The sequence below is a fragment of the Brachyistius frenatus genome, unplaced genomic scaffold, assembly GCF_029030835.1.
Source record: "Brachyistius frenatus isolate BFR_SWC_R1_liver_20210118 unplaced genomic scaffold, ASM2903083v1 Contig_9, whole genome shotgun sequence".
NCBI lineage: Eukaryota > Metazoa > Chordata > Actinopteri > Embiotocidae > Brachyistius > Brachyistius frenatus.
In genome coordinates, this window is record NW_027210608.1 from 6,622,247 (window position 1) to 6,643,377 (window position 21,131).

The window sequence follows — 21,131 nt, forward strand, 5'->3', positions numbered from 1 at the left end:
GGCCAAAGTTGGCATCACTCTCAAGAATAAAAACATCAACACTGAAATTGGATGGCAGCAACGGTAACTTTAAGTCTAAAACCCACAGCTGGATTGTTGTGCACTTACTTGAAGAAGGCGATGAGAAGGTTGACCATCAGTATATACTGTACAAAGAGGTAGACTGCTTGTAGGAGAGGAGTCAGCCACACTCCTGCAGCACACAGGGACTTCACTGATGCGTCACTGTTATTGGCACACACTGTGAAGGGAAGAGGTCTGTTAGGACAAGTACACACCTGAAGGGATGCACGCACACACACACACGCACGCACGCACGCACACACACACACACACACACACACACACACACACACACACACACACACACACACACACACACACACACACACACACACACACACACACACACCCAGGTCTAGTTCATATTGTTCTACAACTAATTTTCAATGACAAAAGAGCTTCAGCAGAGATAAAGTATTGTCACACATCAATTCCGATAAAGTAGTGTGGATAAAAAAAACTGGAAATTTAGACCTTTTTTTTCCATTGAGAAATTAAACTTTTTTAATATAGAATTATGATGTATAAACTTATACTGTTGGCTCTAGCTGTTGCTAACATTTCCCCTGTACATTAGATATATTGGCTGAAACAAGGTCATAATAGCCGTGATAAAGCACGTGATAAATTGCAGCAGTTTTATTTAAAAAGCCCCGCCCTCTCCAAAGAGACCAGCGCAGCCTGCCTCTGTGTGAACCATGTTGTGTGAAAGAGGCTGCGACAGGAAACGATGATTAAGCTGTCGTGGGTTTGATTTCCAGTGCTGGGTTGAGTGACAATCAGCTATCATGCCCTGGTGTGAATCTTTCAATAAAAGTGTCCTTACCATCGTAATCTCCCCTACCATCCTCATCGTCCTTACCATCGATTTCGTAAGCATACACTTCCCCATACATCATCCAGTACGGCTGAAAGACCACGTCTTTGGCGAGTGTCCAGCTGGGCTCTTCATGTGGGTACAGAATGGCTTTCCTGGGTACGCCATAGCTCAGCAGGACTATAGCCATTATTACCACAATATAAAACATGTTGGCCACCTGTAAGAGACAACACGCAGAGTAAACGCTACGCGTGACTGATGGTATCATCACTACTTGAAATAATATTTGACTTCTTAAGCACAGTCGAGAGAGTTTTAGTGCATTCATGTCAACTCGTGGGATCCAGAGACAGCAGGTAATATTTTTTTCTTACAGGTCAACAAACCGAAACAAATGAGGGAAAACGGAAACAAGCTTATGATCTTCTACTCTATAATTTGGTCTGGTGTTGTCTGTCCAAAAGCTATTGCTGATTTTAGCTGTTGGGTAAAAATCTTTGTGATGCCTGTATTGAAATCCCCAGAGCAGACAGAGTAATGCTGAAGGTAAAGCTATTACATGTACCTGATGGACATGCACCTTGATTAAGTTCTAATTAAACCTGTAGTGTGGTACTTTTACATATTGATAAATATCTGTAACATTCAAGTTCTTGCCAAAGGAATTCACACAATGTTGATTAAGACTGTCAGCACCAGATAAATCTCTCAGTGAACACAGTTTTTAAGTCGGTTGTCTGGCGAGACATTCCCAGACTGCCTGGATGAATGCTAACTGGCCGTGCTCTACGGGCAGAGTATGCACACCTGAGACTCAGAGCAGTCCAACTACTCGTTTTGCCCTAAACTAATTTGAATTAAAATAATTAAATCGTGCAGCTCTTCTGGACTTTCCACATGTATTTCACTGAATGGATTAAATCCTGAAACAAGTCATTTCTCAGAGGTGGAGAAACAATTTCTCCACTGCTTAACAGCCGCCACAGTAGCGAGGGAGTAACTATGCAGGAGCCTGTGATCTAAGCATGTGTTTTTGTAATCGTCCTCACCGGCTGAAGTGGGAGACAAAAGTTCCACACTGCAGGTTTAAATCTAGATTAAAGTAGGAGTTTAATTAAATTGGGAATATATTTGCTTTCTTGATGAGAATTGGAAAACAAGATTGATTTCACTCATCTTTCAATATATACTAAATATTTATATTAAATTGTATAGCGAACATACAGTGGTGTGAAAAAAAAGTGTTTGCCCCCCCTTCCTGATTTTCAATTTGTTTGCATGTCTGTCACACTTAAATGTTTCAGATCATCAGATCAAACACTTTTTCACACAGGGCCATGTGGGTTTGGATTTTTTTTCTCCCTTAATAATAAAAACCTTCATTTAAAAACTGCATTTTGTGTTTTACTTGTGTTATCTTTGACTAATATTTAAATTTGTTTGATGATCTGAAACATTTAAATGTGACAGACATGCAAAACAATTGGAACTCAGGAAGGGGGCAAACACTTTTCACACCACTGTAAGTAGTGTTATATTTTACATATTTGTGTCTTCACAAAATGCGAAGGTAAAGCTACCACGTTTTTAGTTTAGCTTAATCAGTGGAAACAAGGAAAACAGCTCGCCTGGCTCTGTCTAAAGGTAAAAAAAAATCCACACAGCAGCACCTCCAAGCTCAATTTTAGACTTTAGGCAGTCAATGACACTGATAAAAATACTCTTAACATTTAACCCTGTAAAACCACAACCTGAAGTTTTTATGCTTCAGTTTTTGTGTGGATTAAACTAACAAGAAATATAGCGTTGATAGTAATATTGATTAAATGAAATTACTAAAAAAAAAAAAAGTAGAGGACAATTTTGAGGTATTGGTTGGAGGATTTGTTTTAGATTTGGACAAAGCCGAGAAAACTAGTTTAGTTAAACCACTTCAAGTTAAGCCAAGATAGTTACCTGCTAGCTTTATCAACATATTTCGCATAAATCTCAGCAAGAAAGCCAATAGTAAAAAGCTGTTGTAACATCATTCAACAATCATGAAATATTCTGAAGAAGATAGGCTATTACTTATGAGATATTTTAGTAAAATGCACATTACAAGGTGAAACTGATGGGGCTGCTCAGAATAATACAGTGAGGTACAATACCTGGTAACAGCATGTAGATGATTAATGCTGTTTGAATGTGAATGTTCAAAGTGAGTACATAAAAACATGAAAGTAGAAAGTTCCCTGACAGGATCTTCAGATCACAAACATGAGAGTTCAGAGTTGTCTGTCACGCTGTCATGGCATTAATATGTACCAGAACACAATCACAACGCTAGTTGATCATGACATGGCAGCACTCGGATGGAAAATAATGACACTCTATATAAAGTAGTCAGGCGACTTTGAGTAAGCGGTTCTGTGCTTTTAGTTTGAACTGAGCTAAAGTGTTTCCGGTCAGACACGTTAAAGAAGACTCGAGTGTCAGACTTGTAACCCGATGTGTTCAGCCTGTGGTCTCCCTTCTGAAACACAATAACAATGTCTGAGCGGCTCCTAGAAACATCCTTATCTCTGACTGCACACTTGGTAGAACAGACATAATTCACACATAAGCACAATGCATGTAAGTCTAGCTCTCACTGTAATTGGTTCCACAACTATGTCAGTTGTGTAATCAAGTTATAAAGGACTCACCATTTTAGCGATCATCATGACGTACGGCCCAGCTTGCTGGTTAACAGCCAGGATATCCAGGAGTCGCACGTACCAGAAGATGATATTCAGACAATAAACCGTCCTCCCAGGGACGAAGGCATCACCGCCGCCCAACCTCAAGCCGAAGCCGATGAAGAATGTCACAATGGCCAGAAAGTCGGACACATTGAAATAGTCGCTGAACCACACCTTTATTTTCTGGCTTATTTTGCCTGCTTCAGACATAAACATCTGGAAAAAAGGTGAAGCAGTAGAAGGGAAAAGAGAAAGAAGGAGATTGTTCAGTCAACAGTCTCTGGTGAAGTTATCTTGAAGGACAGGACTACCAATAGAAGCTGCTTTCAATATGAATATGAATAAACTCATTATTGTCAATCTTTCAAATCTGTGGAGCGTGAAAAATAAACACTTCTTTTCCACTTACCTCTCGAATTTTCTCAATGGCAGAGGTGAAGATGTAGAGGATGACTACCCACTCCTGAGGAGAAGGCCATATGGGCATTTTCACCAGCACAACGTATGTATACAACATCAAGTAGCCAAGGTAGAAGAGCTGCACACAGGAGACAAACAACAGTCATATTAGAAAGTAAATCATTACAGAAAACACTTTATCAAATGAAAGTAACAGGATATATTCTCCTGTTGTTTCTTCAACTACAAGTGTCAGATACCGTGTATAGTATATAAGGTAGATTCAGATGTTAACTGGGCTGTGCTGACAAAGAGCCTCTAAACTCAGACAGTTCTAGAGACGCTTCCTCTCTGACATATTTGCGATCAGGTCAGTTGAGGTCCTCTTGAGGGGCTGAAACTCATCACGGCACTTTGAGTTGGCAGCAAATAGTCTGCAATTTTTACTGAGACCTCTGACCTCAGAGCTCAGCTGGTGATTAGCTGCCGAGATAAAGACTGTGAGAGAAAGTGAAGTTTCATCTTCTCCGTCTCAAGTGAAATTCACAGTTCCCAACAAAGTTCGCTCACAGAAAGGAGGATTAGCTGTTCAGAGGATTATGACAACTGGAGATTGGAATCCTTATTCAATAATTTCATTTGAAGATTCATTTAGTCATTATTTAAATGAAAAACTCTCAATTTAATTACTGATTTCAATACGAAATTGTCAACCACACATTATTCATAACTTCTACTCTATGCTTAGTAGATCACCTGCCCCCTACTAGCCAAAACTCTTTTAGTGCAGCTTTAAATCACAGGTGTTGTAGTAGCCAATATAAAATAAATACTCATTTAAACTATAACTGGCTTGGCAACCATGTATTCCCCTTTTCTTGTTTTCTGCTGCCTTGTCCTGTACTATCATGGTTTCAGCTGTGCTGATCGCATCTACAGATGGCATCGGCGGTCTGCTATTAATTGCCATGGGATTTTGTACAGATATTCATGTTTCCCAGAGGATAAATCCCACCGAGTGTGGTGATGCTCTGACTTATCCTCTGGTAACACGTCTCAGGAATTATTAGTTGGATGCATGTATTGAAATTGGGGACAGACATTTAAACATGACGAAATGAGATAGCTTTGACGATCCCTTAACTTATCACTATTCAAATTTTAATAAGTGATCAATTATCAGTGAAACCAATGATATGTCCAACTTCATGTCTACTTATTGTTTTGTGCTAATTAGCAAACAGTAACACACTGAACTAAGATGATGAACACGGCGAGCAATATGCCTGCTTACAATTAGCATGTTAGTATTGATGTTAGCATTTCACTGCTGTGCCACTACAGCCTCACAAACCCATTAACACTGCAGATGTAGATGCTTTTCCTTTACAGAAACAACATGACTGTGTCCAAATGGTAGATTAATTAATTCCTGAAGTTTGTGCAAAGTTTTTTTTTTTTTAAACAAAACAAAAAAAAAGCAGGTCAGCCACACTGCAGACTGTGGGAAAGTTCAAATGTCCACACGCACACGCACACGCAAGCACGCACACACACACACACACACACACACACACACACACACACACACACACACACACACACACACACACACACACACACACACACACACACACACACACACACACACACACACACACAACCGCAACGTTAATTAGGCCAACAGTTTTGAAAATTGCTGAACCTTGACGCGAGGTGTGACCTGTTGGAAAATCGGCCATTCTCCCATGGGTGATGGGTAAGTCAATGGTGCAGTGTTGCACTGATGTGTTGAAATCAGGACGGAAGCAGGTACAGCAGATGTAGATAAGCTCAGGCAGAGGCTATATTATGTAGAACAGCAGGTTCAATGATGGTATCAGCACCTCTCAGTCTTGAACAGCCTGAAAAACAACCCTGTCTGTGCAAATGAAACCCACATTGATGACTGCTGCGCTCCTGAGAACCAGCCTCTGGCTTGTGTACATAAATAAACATTAGAGCATGTGAGAAAAGATGAGTGTGAATGTGTATATTTAACAAAATGTGTTTAAAACAGGATTTATCTACATTTATCTGTATTTGGTCCTTTAAAGATTGGTTAAGTTATATGCAAACATAATTCACGCTATAATTCCCAGTTTCTACAAAACTCCCTCACTCACTCCACACAGTCAAACAGACAGAGCGCTCGCGCAGTCTGAAGCCCTTCATCTGTTAATATTAACAGTACTGTTTAATGGAGTAGTTTTGTATTATATTTTAAGAATTGTAGGGGGTGGATCATTTCATGGCCAGCCCACTTGAAGAACACCTACACCAATTCAGACAGATACTTCTTACTAAATATTTGTTGTGTAGTGGAACATTTTGTGAGATAATTTTTCCCGAGCTTTCCTGGAGGTGATGTTGTGGGAATATCTGTTCACTCTTTAGACATCCAGCACTAATACACAATGAGAGCGACGCGTTTCTATATTCGGTTTCTCATTACTTTGGCGTGTCCTTATTGCCGTGTGTTGTGCTTCTTTGTTGTTTCGAAAGGTTGTGAACTTCCTAATTTTAGTGACATGGTCTGTGTCATATGTGAAAAAATGGATGAGCTGGAGGTTTAAGAATGTGGTCTGTCTCTCCAGGCATCTCTACGATCCATCAATGCAGGAGCTGTAGGATTCTCAGATCTCATACCGAACTCGAGGGAAATTACTGCAACAATTGGAAAAGACGCGATCTTCTGCAGAAAACTGTGGACGCACCTCTATGATCGCTTTGTGAGGGCCGAGAAGCAGACAGTCGTTTGTGTTCGAATGACTTACTTCTTGAACATCACCTCTTCTTATTGCTATTCAGGCGGTAAAGATATTATAAAGGAATTCTCGCAACGGCGACATCTATCGTTTAGGAGACTGAAGCGAGGTCAAGTGTAGCAAGAGTCAGAGTATAAAAGGTTACGGTGCCGTGTTGATGTCACAGTTCACACATGCAGAATGACCATTACGCCGAGGAAAAGATTAGCTTAAGATGCCCTAATTGAGGGTATGGCTGCAGTAAGGCAGGTTTTGTGGACATTTACTACTGGAAACCGCCTTAAACGATTAAGCAAATGTTTGTTTTTTTGTTGATCGTCGTACTAAACATCGCCTACGGCCATGTCACCAAATAATGATGCTAAGAAGAGATAGAAAAGATCGTTGAATTATTTGAAAGGATTTCAAAGTCAGGTACTTTTCCTCTCCTTGTACTCAGATTTCTACATAGATTAACCACCAGAAAATTAATAGTGATTTTTTTTTTTTTTTACATTTATATTTCATTTAGCTGACACTTTTATCCAAAGCGACTTACAACACACCGATGGTACACCATCGGGAGCAATTTTTTTTAGGGTTCAGTGTCTTGCTCAAGGACACGAGCATGTGGACAGGAGGAGCTGGGATTGAACTACCAACCTTCTGATTAGTGTGCAACCCACTCTACCAACTGAGCTACAGCCTCCCTAGTGATGATGGATAAGTGTTTGTGTGTGCGTTTTCTTCTGTAATCTCCATACCGTGTTGGACCAGAACTTGACGATGGGCGCGTGGTAGAAGGCGTAGATCTTCCTGGTTAAGGGCAGCTTTCTGGAGCGAATCTGTGTCTCCATGTCATTTTTTGCCTCCACCTGATCGTGGGATCTGGCCTCCTTGAAAACGTCCTGCAGAGAGGTTAAAGAGGTCCAAATTAGATAACAGCAAGATGCAATGTGGAAGAAAAGCTGAGAGAAAAAGCAGCATAGGAACACTAATGTGTGACAAAACTAAACAAATTAATCAAAATATAAAGAGGGATGTCAAATATGTGACAGTCTGTCTTGAACTTTTTCATCTTTAAGACTCTTAAATTAATTTAAACCTAAAATGTTCAAGGATTTATTCCTAGGTTGGACTGCAGACAATGACAGAGACTGAGTTAATCTAACCATTTGGATGTCTTCAGCTGGGTTCTGGAAGTTGTGCTCACTGTCCTCCATAGTCATCTGGTGGTCGTCCTGACTCTGAGGGATGTGAGCCATCTCCGCCTTAGATTTGTACTCCAACAGGAGGATGGCAGGAGGCACCAAGATACTCAGAATCACCTAGAGACACATACACACTTATGTGGGTGGGTGCAGTTATATTATCAGGACAGTTCTCCGATCTACACACTGATGTGTCTGAAACACCATGTGTGTCACTGCCAAAGATCATACCTAAAAATTTAAATCACTGCTACGGTAATTATACTAATTATGCAGCTTCTCACCAACTTAAATATTTCCCGTGCGTATCTAAATCAAAAAAAGAAATGTTTGTATTAAACACAACCAACATTCATGGAAGAAATCTAAAAGCAACACCTCCATGCAGGACCTTGTCTTGTGACAAAAATTCAAATTTAAACTTAAGTACAGGTTTTTTAAGTGCACATACAATGTTTTTTCTTTAGGTGTTATAAATAAGCTCTAAATTAGATTTCAGGACATGTTTCAGGACACCACAGGGTCACCTGAGACAAACAAGATTACTCCCGAAATAAAAGTTTATTCCCTCATGAATCACAATCTCCTTCATTACATTTTCACACCTCAACAAGTAGATGAGATTAGATGTGGAATCAGACCTTAGTTTAAGGTGCAGCAGAACACAGCGCCTGTTGCCAAAATGTCACCAAACACAAATATCAAACCAGCACAGAATGGTTTAATATTTGTATCTTTTGATGCGGACTAAGAATTCAAACTTCTGAACCTTCTCAGGCAGTGAAAACTTTTTTTTTTGTAAATTAGATTTCGAGGCAAAATGCTGATTCCAGACCTACAATTCACCCAGCTCTGTTTTCTACCAAAAATAAAATGTAGATGGAACATGAACCTTGTACCAGGAGTTCTTGCGCATGTTCAGCCGGCCCATCCACATATCTGACAGCAGCATCTGGGTGCAGGTATGAGCCACAAAGGGCCGCAGGTGGGAGGAGACAGCCAACTTCAAACAAGTGGAGTTGCTCCAGTTCTTTAGCTCATAGGTCAAGAGCTTCATAGCCATGGTCTCATCCTGCCTGAACGACTGCTCCAACAGGTCCACGGCCAGCGTCCCAAACTCACTGATATACATCAACACAATTAGTTTGTACTTTTACATTTATTGATAAAAGAATTTCATCGATATGTGACACAAAAGCCACAGAAAAACTTACTTTGAGTACTCCTTGAGCTCCTCTGAGGTGTCGTCCACCACGTCGCTCTTCTTGGCCTCGTAGCCCATAGACCGGCACAGTTTACAGGCCACCAGTGCCTTGGCCATGTTCTCCTCTCCGTGCTGCCAGAAGAAGAGGGACATTTTCTGCCTCTTCATCAGCACAGCCCACACCAGGAGCTCGTTGAAAGGGTAGGGAAAACGCCGCGTCTCGGGGTCATCTATGTCCACAATCTCTTCTTTGCTTCTCTTTTTGTTCTGCTCAGTGGTGGACTCCAGCTGAGAGATAAAGAAGAACAACGAGGGGGACAGAAGGAGACAAACATTATTTTCTCTTTCACAACAGCTCCTTAGATGCAGAGACAGATTTCCTTCATTTTTAGGCATTGATCTGAAACAGGCATTTTTATGAAACAGCACGAGTTTACCTTGGGTTTGTACGGCTGTGCAGTCTTGATGAAGTGGTTGTGCCGTGTCTTCTCCTTCTTGTCGGCCTGCATGCTAAAAGACTCATGATTTTTCCTCAACTGAGAACCAGGACCTGCTGTGTGGCGCCCGGACCTCTGTGCAGAATATGAAAACATTTTCAGATTTACTTGACTGTCTTCCACTTTAATTACTCTTTGCGACAGATTTAATATTAAGAGTTCAGCCCTAAAATGCAAAATTGTACCTGCAGTTGACAATTTTTCAACATCCACTAGATAAGCCATAAGTTAAAACAAAATACAATACTCTGAGCCAGATGTTAAGCTCCACCTAAAATGAACAACAACAACAACAAAAAAACTGTCCGTCTTTATGCTGACCAGACAAAAAAACAGCCACATTACCGCAGGTGACGCTCCCTCTCCCATATTAAATAGATGAATAGTAGTTTAACAAATTTTACATTTTGGTTTTCTGACATTTACTGTAAACACTAAAAGTTTTAAAATCAACGTTTTGTAGCCACAGCTCTTAAAATGTCTATTTTCCTGGCATGTTTTCCTTCGAAAAAACACATCTTGACTGAAGTGGTTGTTAATGTCTGGGAAGGGGATAAAACCCCTTAAGAAAAAAAACATTAAATAACACTATAACACTATAAAAAAAAAATTAAAAAAAATTAAAAGAAATGGAAAATATTACATTTCAATAAATTGCAACTAAAATTTAAACATGCCAAACTCTGATATTCTATGACTTAGCCCAAAAACATTATCAGATCCCCTGACTTTCCAAGTCTGCAATAGATTTTTTTTTATAATTCCCTGATATTCCAGAAATTTCATGACCACCGTGAACCCTGGAGATTACCAATATAAACACTGCAGAAGAGGTTTTGCACATTTAATACGCCCTGCAAGTAGTGACTGTTTCCACTCACCCTACTGTTGCCGTGGAGATTGTTGTAAATGAGTCGGAAGCGTTTCCTGGTGTAGTTGCACCTGTAAGTCCCGCCCATCAGGTACTCAATAACCAGACCCACATCAATCAAAGTGATTTTATAGTTTGGAGGCAGATGACTCTGGAAAAAGCAACCAAAAAACAGAGATTTAGAAGATTCCGCTGAGCATCAATCAAAGTGATCCTGTTCACGGACATGAATTGGATTCATTATACCTGTTTGACATCTCTGACCAGGTGAAGGAGAGTTGGGTTGTTGGGAGGTTGTTTCTGGTATAGAAGAAAGTAGAAAAAGCACACCTAAAAACACACATCCTTTCAGTCCTGCTCTGTTATTGAGTGGCTGGTGTGTGTTGCGTATTGTTACCATGTTGTAGAGCTCCTCCAGCCGACTTATTGTCAGGAAACGGTGCATGCTCACGCCATTTTCGATGAGCAACTTGACAAAGTCCACCCTGTCCATCACGAGTGCATCCAGCATTGCTTGCTCCAAAGAGCTCACCTAAACACACAAACAAAGATAAACATGCTGTTATGAAGCATTTTTTTTTTTTTTATTGCAAATCATTATTTATAAAACAAACACAATGAGGGAGAAGACCAAACATATAGCCAAAAAAAACCCCCACAAAATACAAATAAACATTATCTATCCTCTCATTCACACAAGAGCCAGGAGTCCTCCAGTTTTAAAATAAACATAGGCACTGAGGGCCTCTTATGAAGACAACTGTACCAGGGTTCATGTTACAGTCAAGACAAGCAGTTCATGGCAGCGTGCCTGAGCCCGGTCCCCTGGCTCTTCAGTCTACAAATTGTGGTCAACAGAGATTCTGGGGTCGTTTTGGGTGAGTCCAAAGGTTTGAGCTAAGCAAACATCTCTGAGAGCTGTGGCTCTCACACACACACACACACACACACACACACACACACACACACACGCACACGCACACGCACAAAGAGCACACACACAGATACACACGGACAAACAAACATGCCGACATACCAGGAGCTGCTGTCCGTACACAAACACATGATTCTTGGCAATGTCTACACGGTCCCAGGCCAAAGTCAGGACCAGCTGATCGAAGGCAGACGCATTTGTGCCTGAAATATACAGGTAGAGCCATGTTTAAACACACACATAAACACATTAATTCCCAGGCAAGTAAAGCCTTATTAACTGTGTATTTCCTGTTAGCCTGCTAGCGGGATTAGAGGGAGTTAGCAGAGCAGGGCCATGGCAGTAACACAGTCAATTACACACTAATACAGCAGTAGAGCAGATTAGACTACAAAGTAAATCCCTGTGCAGTCTACTGGTCTCTTCCACAGTAATCTGCCTGATTGTCCTCTGAGAGTCATCTGAATCAAATGATCATCATCATGTGATACAGAAATGGTTGTCTGGATGTCGACAAAAAATCTTGAGAGAATCTGGTTGATAGTTTTCAGGTAGTCTGTTTAAAAAAACTATATGCGGAAAAGAGCAAGTATTCTCCAGTTTATTCAGCTTCCAACATTTAAATAGTTCCTTTTCAAATTTCCCATTTAATACACAGCCTGCTAAATGAATTGCATCTTAGCGGAAAATGGAAAGAGCTCTGGGCAACACCCAAGACTTTTGAAAGGTTTAAGAGCCTTTGCACCCGAGGGCCCTTTTGAGAGGATGAGTTACTGCTGGCTGCGCCTTAGGTTGGCAAACATTTGCTTGGGTGGGCATTTCAGCCTTACTGAAGTTTGTCTTTTGAATGTCTGAACCGGTTTCTCCAGACAAGCTGGACTTGGCTGCAGCCACTTACACATTCCTGGCTTTTGTCTGAATAAATCAGACAACACCCCTCTTTCATGTGAAATACGTGGTCCATAGTTTACATAAAGATTGCCTGGGTTTTAATTTAACAAGATGGTTAAGTGGGAGTTTTCCTTCCATTTTATTTTGTATATTCTTACATTATATATATATATATATATATATATATATATATATATATATATATATAAAAAGACAGCTCTTACACAGCATAATAACAACCTACTCTAAATAATCATTTCAACAGAATGCAGAGAGAAAGAGGGGTAAGACTGAGAGACATGGATCGCACTGACTGACAGTGTTGGAATAAGGAGTCCATGTGAATGTGAGCAACATGATCTCCTCAGGAGCAGAAAGAAAAGGGCACACAGGGGGGAACTGTGTTCTCAAAGCATATCTATATCAGAACAAAAACATTACAAAGTCTTGAAATCTTAACCTCCGAATACCAACAAAGGCAGCAAATGAATAGACTGAATCAACTTTACGTGACTTCCACTCTCTGTTCCTGTATTAAAGAAGTTGGGGGGATAAAGGGTTCAGAAGAGTCATCTACTAACCTTGCAGTAAGGCCCTCAGAATGGCTACATCAATGTCCTGGTGTTCCTCAGAGCTGATGTGAAACACAGTGATCTGTTTTCAATGAAACGAAAGAGCACTTATCATCAGGTTCTCAGACATCATCCAGATGTTTGAAGGTTGTGTACTATGGCACCAATTTATAGTACAACAGTGGAATCATCAGCTGCTGTCACTAATACGCGAGTAGTATTATGACTTCACAAATGGACTTGACCAGTGATGCCAATAATGTCCATAAATGTGCTTACAAATCATTAAAAAGGACACTTTTTTTAAGGTTTGCTTCATTATCAAAGTAATCCAGTGATATTTGCTTAGCAGCTTAACTTAAAGGGTGCAAATTTTCCTAAGTGTAAACAAACAGAGAAAAAAAATAACATGGTTGCAGCTCACAACTAAGCGACTGACTCAATGGCAATATTATACTCTGTGTTTACGTCTCCCAAAGCCCTCTAAATGGCAGGTGTTTGGACAGGGTAGGGTGTCTCAGTTTTATCTGGGCGGGAGGCGGCAGTGTCTCTAGTTCAGAGCTGCACTTTCTTCAACTTCTACAAATGCTTTTGGTGTTCATGAATTTTGTTTTGTTAAATAACTAAATAAATATAGTGTTATATTTACTGTCAATGAAAAGTAAAACAAAAGAATATGAAAACAATTATAAAATGTGCTTATAAAAGTAAATCTGCAGAAATTTACCAGTTCTTTGCTCTTCATGCACTCCATCAGAGTCTGAAAGAGATGGATGGCATCACTCTGGCTGAAGTTGAATGTTTTCTTGATGGTTGCAATGATGTCTGCCTCCACTCCATCAGGAAGACCGCTGCAGAATAATTAGAGTACAATATGGTTACAGTTGTTCACGCACACCATGCTCTAAAACATTTTATGGGTTTGATTCCTCCACCCGTCCTGCGTAAAAGTTCATCAGCAACCCCGCCCTTCAAATCAATATGTAATATGGTACACTAGGCTTTGCATTATTGTGTTAGTAATTGCGAGGTGTTGCTTCCTCTCTGCACCAATTTCGACAAAACAAAGTTGAATAGAAAAGAAAAGTAACAGATAGATGAAAGAGTAATTTTCTTTCTGCTGCACCCCACTGCCCTCTGTGTGTGTTCATCCTACCCTCCTTCCTCGGTCTGCTTGTGGACGTAGGCCAGTATGTCAGCAGCACGGCCGGTCCCCTCACACACCACCACCGGGACAGGTGGGCTCTCCTGCAGGTACTCCAGCACAGTCAGGATCACGTTAGGTCCCCCCTCAAAGATCAGGGCCACAACAGGAACACCCTGACCAATTCCTACAACAAAACACACAAAGAGGCAGCTTTGAATTGAGGTTCATGTTACGTAGTTCCCTTCAGTTCTCATTTAACGAATACAGCCCAACCCAGGGGAGAGATTTTGAGAGGTTATCACCTATTTCACACCAAGCAAAAGAAAACTGCCAATATAATGACAGGTATGTCCCAGTGTATAGAAACCTATTAATGTGAACTGCACCTGTTAAATTTTGGTACAAACAATTGTACAAATAAACTGTGTCAAATATTTCAATAAACCTGCAATTTGGAATTAAGAAATCAAAACAACATATTACCATAAAATGTCAGTTCTTATTGGAAGTTTACATTTCTAATGATGTATGAATCTATGAGTAATTAATAAGCTGAGCTCAAAAGCCAGCCTGGATAGTTAGCTTGTTCAAGTATGGCTTTAAAGCTAAAAGGGTGTTGCTACTGTGTTTTGAACACAGGATTTGTTTACAGCTGCATCTAGATGATGTAGTTTTTATCATTTATTTGATATTCTCTTGAAGTATTAAAACCTTCTGGTAGCTCACCTGATACTAACTGAATAGCTATGATGTATACAATATGGCCCAAAGTGTTATTCCTAATGAAATTATCGCACACACCAAGATCATTTGTGCTTAACATATTGAAACGGTTAACGGCTGCTAATGAATTATTTCCAGGAAATTTCATGTCTGCCAGAACATTTGTTTTTTTTGCGAGAAAAACAAATTGTCACGATCTTTTAACAATTCCTAATCAATTCAGTAACACTGTACAGCAGCACAAAAAGCCATTTGTAGGCTGCATTGTTTTTCAGGTTTGGGGTCATTTGTTGGTAATTGTATGCCCCCCTTGTGGATATGTTGTTTGGAAAAACTTGTTGATTTTCTATTATGGAAGGGAATTTCAAGCTAAAATACTATCTGACTATTAATTTATTGTCAGAACAGGGTACTTGGGAGCACTTGTATTTGATCCACCAGCACAAATGTTAGATCATGGAGTTAAATATTTCTGATGCCCAACTTCAAAGCCCTCAAACAACAAAATGACAATAAAAGAATATTCTCAAAGTGACCTCGAAGAGCCAAGTGGAAAAAAAGCTGGCAGATCTATTTTTCATAATAGGCTATGGATTTCAGTCATTTTAATGAGCCAAGTGTGGTATTGTGCCTCGGGGTGATAAGTAGACCTTTAGGAGCCACTTTGATGTTTAAGCCCTCTGAGACACACACACACACACACACACACACACACACACACACACACACACACACACACACACACACACACACACACACACACACACACACACACACACACACACACACACACACACACACAAAAACTGTCGCTGAATATGAAACCATTGCATTGCTGGTTTTCTTACGCGCATGTATTCTTTGGAGGTTGATGTGCTTCTCCAGGTCTCGTCTCAGTTTGACCTCAGCTCCGTACTTGCCCATCGTCCCATCATCCACCAGGAGGAAATGTGAATGCAGATTGTTGAGAACGTTTAGTTTGCTGAGAGGATTCAGCAGAGTCTGATATGGAGCGATAATCTGCAGTGTGCAAATGAAGGAGTCATAAAAAGTAGAAAAGAGGGAGAACATGGAAAAATAAATGAATGACTTTTGCCATGACTTTAAAGTTCAGATGAGTCACTATTCGATTTTAAGAGTTGTATCTTACATCTCTGCCAATTAGATCGTTCCTGTTTTCAATGACTCCCCAGGGTGCAATCCCGATAGTGCAAATCTTCTTTGACGACCCAGAACAGTGTTCTTTGAGAGCGTCTCCCACATGCTTTGCAACACCTTTGGGAAGAATGCATTAAACAAATCAACTTTCATTTCATAAACAGGTTCTAATTGCTAATTAACATTTGGACTGGCAATTAAATAATGACCAGTAAAAGTGTGCTGAAAACTGTAGATAACTTTAACTTTGCTTGAGTATATAAACAGCTGAAAAACCAGAGCATTTATGACCAAATGTCCAAAAAGTCCACAACAAGTGCATTGCTCCCGGAGTTGTTTATGAACCAAAATTCTCAGCTAATGGGTCTCATGGATTCAGCAATGAATTGTGAGCCAGGAGACCATCCCAGCTGGCCAGGGTGCCAGAGAGGCATTAAAAGTAATCACTGGTCTGGGTAATTGACCCTGTGAGTAATGATTTAAACACTATGATCAGACCACCCCCATCTTAACGCCTCGCTGTGGCTGCAGACACACCTCAGTCACGACACAGCCAAATGACACACTTTGAGGCCAGTATTACAGCTTCTGCTACATCAGCGCATCAACGGCTGTGTGTTTGTATAGGCTTCTCTATAATGTAGGTGCGAGTGCTCTTTTGGAAGACTCGTCAATTAATATTTGTAAAGTGGCCAATTATCTGGCTCCCACATTCATTTGGTTATGTCATTATTATTATTAAATGTAATTTAATTCAATATAAATTATATATATTTATTGGCAAATAAAACATTATCGTATAGTTCTGTAAACAAAATTGTGAAATCCCAAGCAAAAAAATAATGAACCAAAAATAACAAAGACATATGTCTAGAATTAAGCTAAATCTAAATTAAATAGCCTTCAGGAAACTAAACAATTAGTGGGGGAACTTAGTCAGAGAAAGATCACTTTGTTTTTGGCTGTGTACCTGTGTTGACTCCTCCGGTGAGAATCCAGGCCCCCGTGGTGACTGCAGCTTTGATGAGGCCCTTGCCCACAACCTGCTTGATGCGAGGATGCAGCTCAAAGTTCTGAACTCCTCCGTGGACAGAGATGAGGATCTTGGGAAGCTCCATATGCCACTCCTTCAGCATCAGCCGCAGGATGCTCTCCGGCCGCGAGTCGTTGGACAAACGCACATACTGTCCACATTTGCACAGACACAAGCACAAGGATGCTCACATTAACACATAACCAAGAGGATCAGCAGCAGCACCGCACATGTTTTAGGCTTAACTGACAAGTGTTTGCTGTTTTTGCTTGAAAAATAGGTATTTACTCATTATTAATGAACTCATTCTGCATATAAACTAGATTTTGAAAAGGTGCAATAATGAACAACAGGAATAAACATTGTTATTTTTTTTATTTTATCAAGTCAAGCTTGAAAAGGTTAGGTGTTTTTTTTTTTTTTTTGGTGTTAGACTATCTTTTCAGTCTTTTTTTTTTTTTTTATGTAAACAAGCTTGCCCTCCAGGAGAGAAGACTTTGCCCTCCTACCTTGGCTCTGTACGAGTGAGACCCTCCCTGGAAGTTGATGACACCATAGGCGTCAGTGGGGCTCGCCTCTGTGTGTTTTTCCACCGACCACTCCTCCAGCTCAGGCATGGACAGGTTGGGATTTTCACCCAGCTTCACGTCCGAGTACTTCGTGGCCAAGCTGGCTGTAAAGCCAACATGCTGCCGCACCAGCCGCCCACAGCAGCATCTTCAGGAGGAACAGAATCAATCAATATACCAATTCAGTTCTATTTGTCTCAGCAGCCATGGTGCACATTTGCAGCACAAAGATGATCATGTGAGTGTGACAATGATGATACGAATGTGTTTAAAACAAACAATGATTTAAAAAAGCAGAACAATAATATACAGGAACAATTGAAAACATCATAAAAGGAAGAGGAAACTGCCACACCCCACTGACATTATCATCTCATATCATCATTATCATTTATCAATACTTGATCAAAAATTAACCCTAATGACGTTGAAGTAATCAAAAAGTCTCAGGTTGTAGATGAGACACACTTCCAACTTGAACCTACTGGGTTGATGCCTGGGACATGCAGCTTTAGCCTCATCTTTTAGCATATCACTATGTACATAAGACTATTTTTCAAGGTTCTCATCTAAACAAGACATCTGTAAACATTCAAAAGTCAACTAGAACCAAAACCCATGGAGCTAATGTTAGCTTAATTAGAGCGCTAACCGTGTCCGTCACAATCTGTTTGAGACGGTTGTCATTTCTGCTGAGAAAACCAGTTTTTGTCCAACTCTGTCTAAGATGAAGACGGAAGTAGACACATTTACCTCCTTTAATTGCGTGAGGGGAGAATATGCATCCTGACACACAGCCTGAAAGTTAATTATTTCCTGAGGAGGTTTGTTGTTCTACACTGAAAGAATTATTTTTTTCTGATGTAAACTAACCGGTTCGCAGGGAGCGTCTTTGGCTCATCCTGACAGTTAACAGAGAATTAGTGAAACAATGACCAAACAAATACGTACCGGACTAGCTGTTGGCAAATCTGGCATCCTGGAAGGCATCTGGAAGCAATTCAAAACCAAAAGGTTTATATTCAAACCAAAATTTGTATATATTTACATCCAGACCACATAAATATGATTTATGTCTGCAATTGCAGCAATAAAATACAGGAGTAATGTGAGGGTTAATCTCTCCTATTGTGAAGGAAGGAAGTTGTCAGTGGACAAAAGTCGTCCGAGAACATTTGGGGGGTTTTCTCTCAGCTGGGCAGTGAGCCCTGTCAGATTGGTCTTTAAACAACAGAGTTATGAAACCTGCCAAGGAGAATCTCACTTTGATCGCAGTCACATGCGGGCTTAAATTAATGTTCACTAACACCTCTGAATAACCTAAGAAGAGCAGCACGCACAGCAGTTAGTGGAGAAAAAACATTGGCAAGTAACTAAAATAAAACAAAAACAAAAAAAAACCAGGGAAAAGAGTCACTCAGTGTCATCATGAGTTAACAAGAAAAAAAGAAAGGCATCCAGCTTCTTAAAATGTAACAGAAATGGCTTACGCACAAAAGGAGACCTTTAACCTGATATGACCTGAGGGCTCCTCCAACAAAACATTCCAAGACTTAGAGCAGTGTTTGGAAAAAACCTGAGGGGTTTCTGAAAAACATATTTAATTATCAACGGTCACTAAAACCTATATTTCTGAGCCTCTGTGGCAGATAGAAACAAATAAATATTTTATCTTTTTAAATTTGAGAGCTTAAAACTTTAGCTTTTATTGAAAATCATTGCATTTGCCCTAATGCTTATTGACATGAAAAAAAAAATCTATTCACAAAAAATAATAAATCAAATTGTTGCATTGTAAGAACGAGACGAGCTCAAAACTTTGCCAATGGCTGGACCATGTATTAAATTCTAGAGGGTTAATTTGACATGACGGCTTCTAATTTGAAACGGACACAGGAAGTGATGGCATTCACTCAGTGAATCAATCAGTAGTTACTTCATCAGCGAGTCATGTGGTGCTGACCAATGTTATCCGGTCTCAAAAGTATCAAATAGCAAATAAATGTAATTGTGTGGAACTACTACTTAAAATCTAATTTCCATGAATTTTACAAATAGAACGTTGCCTTGTCCATTTCTCTAATATTGGATCAATGTTTATTGCAGCTACTGTACCTTTAATTTAGCTATTTTGTGACAGCTTCTCATGGACACAGTGTTCATTGTGACCGTCATGCCGAGCCAAGAAGAAGCCTACATACAATTTTAACACTGCTTTGAAAGATTCCAGTAAGTCTGCAGAACAAATCCTGATACATCAACATCAGTGCTTAACATACACAAAAATATCCTTTTTCAGATAAATATCAGTACACAAAGAAATACTTCAATAAATGTGATCCTGATGTCAAAGAATGAAACAAACTGTCCAAATGATGAAAAATAACTTCCTAAAATGACAGTTTTGTAAAATATTATTATAAAATTCAGATCCTAAGACTGGCAGAAGATATGATAGACAGGTTTATCACTGTAATTATAGTGACAGACATAAACATGAAAACAGACTCATTTAGCCTTTGGAGAGCAGTGGTTAGGGTTTGGGCCTACTTTAACACACACCATACAATTACACCGTTTCCATGGCTATCACCAGAAGGCACAGTGGAGGACGTCTGAGCACATACCTGTGGGGGTCCTTTGACACTGGAAGTATGTACACACATTCCCTCTTGGTGAAAGTGCTTTCTATCCAGGGTTTCTGGGACTGGAAACACAAAGAAACAACAATAAGTAGAGGACAGAAGCTTATGATCCTCACATTTGTGTTTATGGGTTCATTACGTTTGCATTTGACAGATATAAGAAGCATTTCAAGGAAATTGTCCCCGGAGGGTGTTAAAAACAATGATCCTCTGTACAGTGTTTTCAGAAGCAGTGCTGACATTTATCTATTGTAGTTTCAAAAATGAAAAGCAAAGTGAGCTAAAATGATTGGAGAATAAATACAAAGGTACATTTTAACTTCAGTTAGAACAATGTTCTCTGTTAATAATGAACTCCAAACATCCAACAAGGCCAAAGGGGATCTTGCACCCCTTAATCCAGGATTTAGTGTATGAAAATCAAAGGGAATAGAACGCTTAATAAATAAAACATATAAAATCATGACAACTACAGTTCAGGAGGAAAACCAGCTACAGGTGTCCATCAATGCTATAAATGGTAATAAAACAATCTCATTCTATAATACCATTTTTTCATAACAAGGATTTATTTTACAGGAATTTTCAATTACTGCCTCATGCCTTATTGTTTCTCCAGTACAGCTCAGAGGAACCTGGGGGCGATTAGGACCATTAATCCCTCCCAAGCACAGAGGGAAAAACCTGCAAACGCCATCGCCTGCTTTAAACCGAAGCATTTAATCAATTCCTGAGACTCTAACAACAGAATTACAGAGTGGAATAAAAAAATTCAAAAAAATGTTCGCTCTCAAAAAGTTTCAGGTCAAAGCTCTTACATCCATCAATACATCCCGCAAAGACTTGCATCCATCACTCCATCACTACCAGGGTTCAATTCTACCC

General features: G+C 39.9%; 1 protein-coding gene across 3 annotated transcripts in view; it reads right to left on the reverse strand.

The window, feature by feature from the left end:
- trpm7 (transient receptor potential cation channel, subfamily M, member 7) overlaps positions 1 to 21,131 on the reverse strand; it is a 41,175-nt gene that overhangs the window by 12,763 nt on the left and 7,281 nt on the right. Inside the window, exons 2-23 of one of the 3 annotated variants that reach the window (XM_069690501.1) lie at positions 20,229 to 20,308; positions 18,553 to 18,591; positions 17,542 to 17,749; positions 16,970 to 17,183; positions 15,992 to 16,116; positions 15,690 to 15,861; positions 14,128 to 14,302; positions 13,699 to 13,822; positions 12,981 to 13,053; positions 11,611 to 11,711; positions 10,972 to 11,106; positions 10,821 to 10,874; positions 10,585 to 10,725; positions 9,644 to 9,778; positions 9,217 to 9,494; positions 8,895 to 9,123; positions 7,964 to 8,119; positions 7,556 to 7,699; positions 4,016 to 4,144; positions 3,571 to 3,822; positions 926 to 1,100; positions 109 to 241 (exon numbers count right to left, since the gene is read on the reverse strand). In XM_069690501.1, the coding sequence (XP_069546602.1) occupies positions 109 to 241; positions 926 to 1,100; positions 3,571 to 3,822; positions 4,016 to 4,144; positions 7,556 to 7,699; positions 7,964 to 8,119; positions 8,895 to 9,123; positions 9,217 to 9,494; positions 9,644 to 9,778; positions 10,585 to 10,725; positions 10,821 to 10,874; positions 10,972 to 11,106; positions 11,611 to 11,711; positions 12,981 to 13,053; positions 13,699 to 13,822; positions 14,128 to 14,302; positions 15,690 to 15,861; positions 15,992 to 16,116; positions 16,970 to 17,183; positions 17,542 to 17,749; positions 18,553 to 18,591; positions 20,229 to 20,308 (3,272 nt within the window). Of the gene's footprint in view, positions 1 to 108; positions 242 to 925; positions 1,101 to 2,372; positions 3,061 to 3,570; positions 3,823 to 4,015; positions 4,145 to 7,555; positions 7,700 to 7,963; positions 8,120 to 8,894; positions 9,124 to 9,216; positions 9,495 to 9,643; positions 9,779 to 10,584; positions 10,726 to 10,820; positions 10,875 to 10,971; positions 11,107 to 11,610; positions 11,712 to 12,980; positions 13,054 to 13,698; positions 13,823 to 14,127; positions 14,303 to 15,689; positions 15,862 to 15,991; positions 16,117 to 16,969; positions 17,184 to 17,541; positions 17,750 to 18,552; positions 18,592 to 20,228; positions 20,309 to 21,131 lie in introns of those variants that run through there. The other 2 variants (XM_069690502.1, XM_069690503.1) reach the window with 2 other exon arrangements.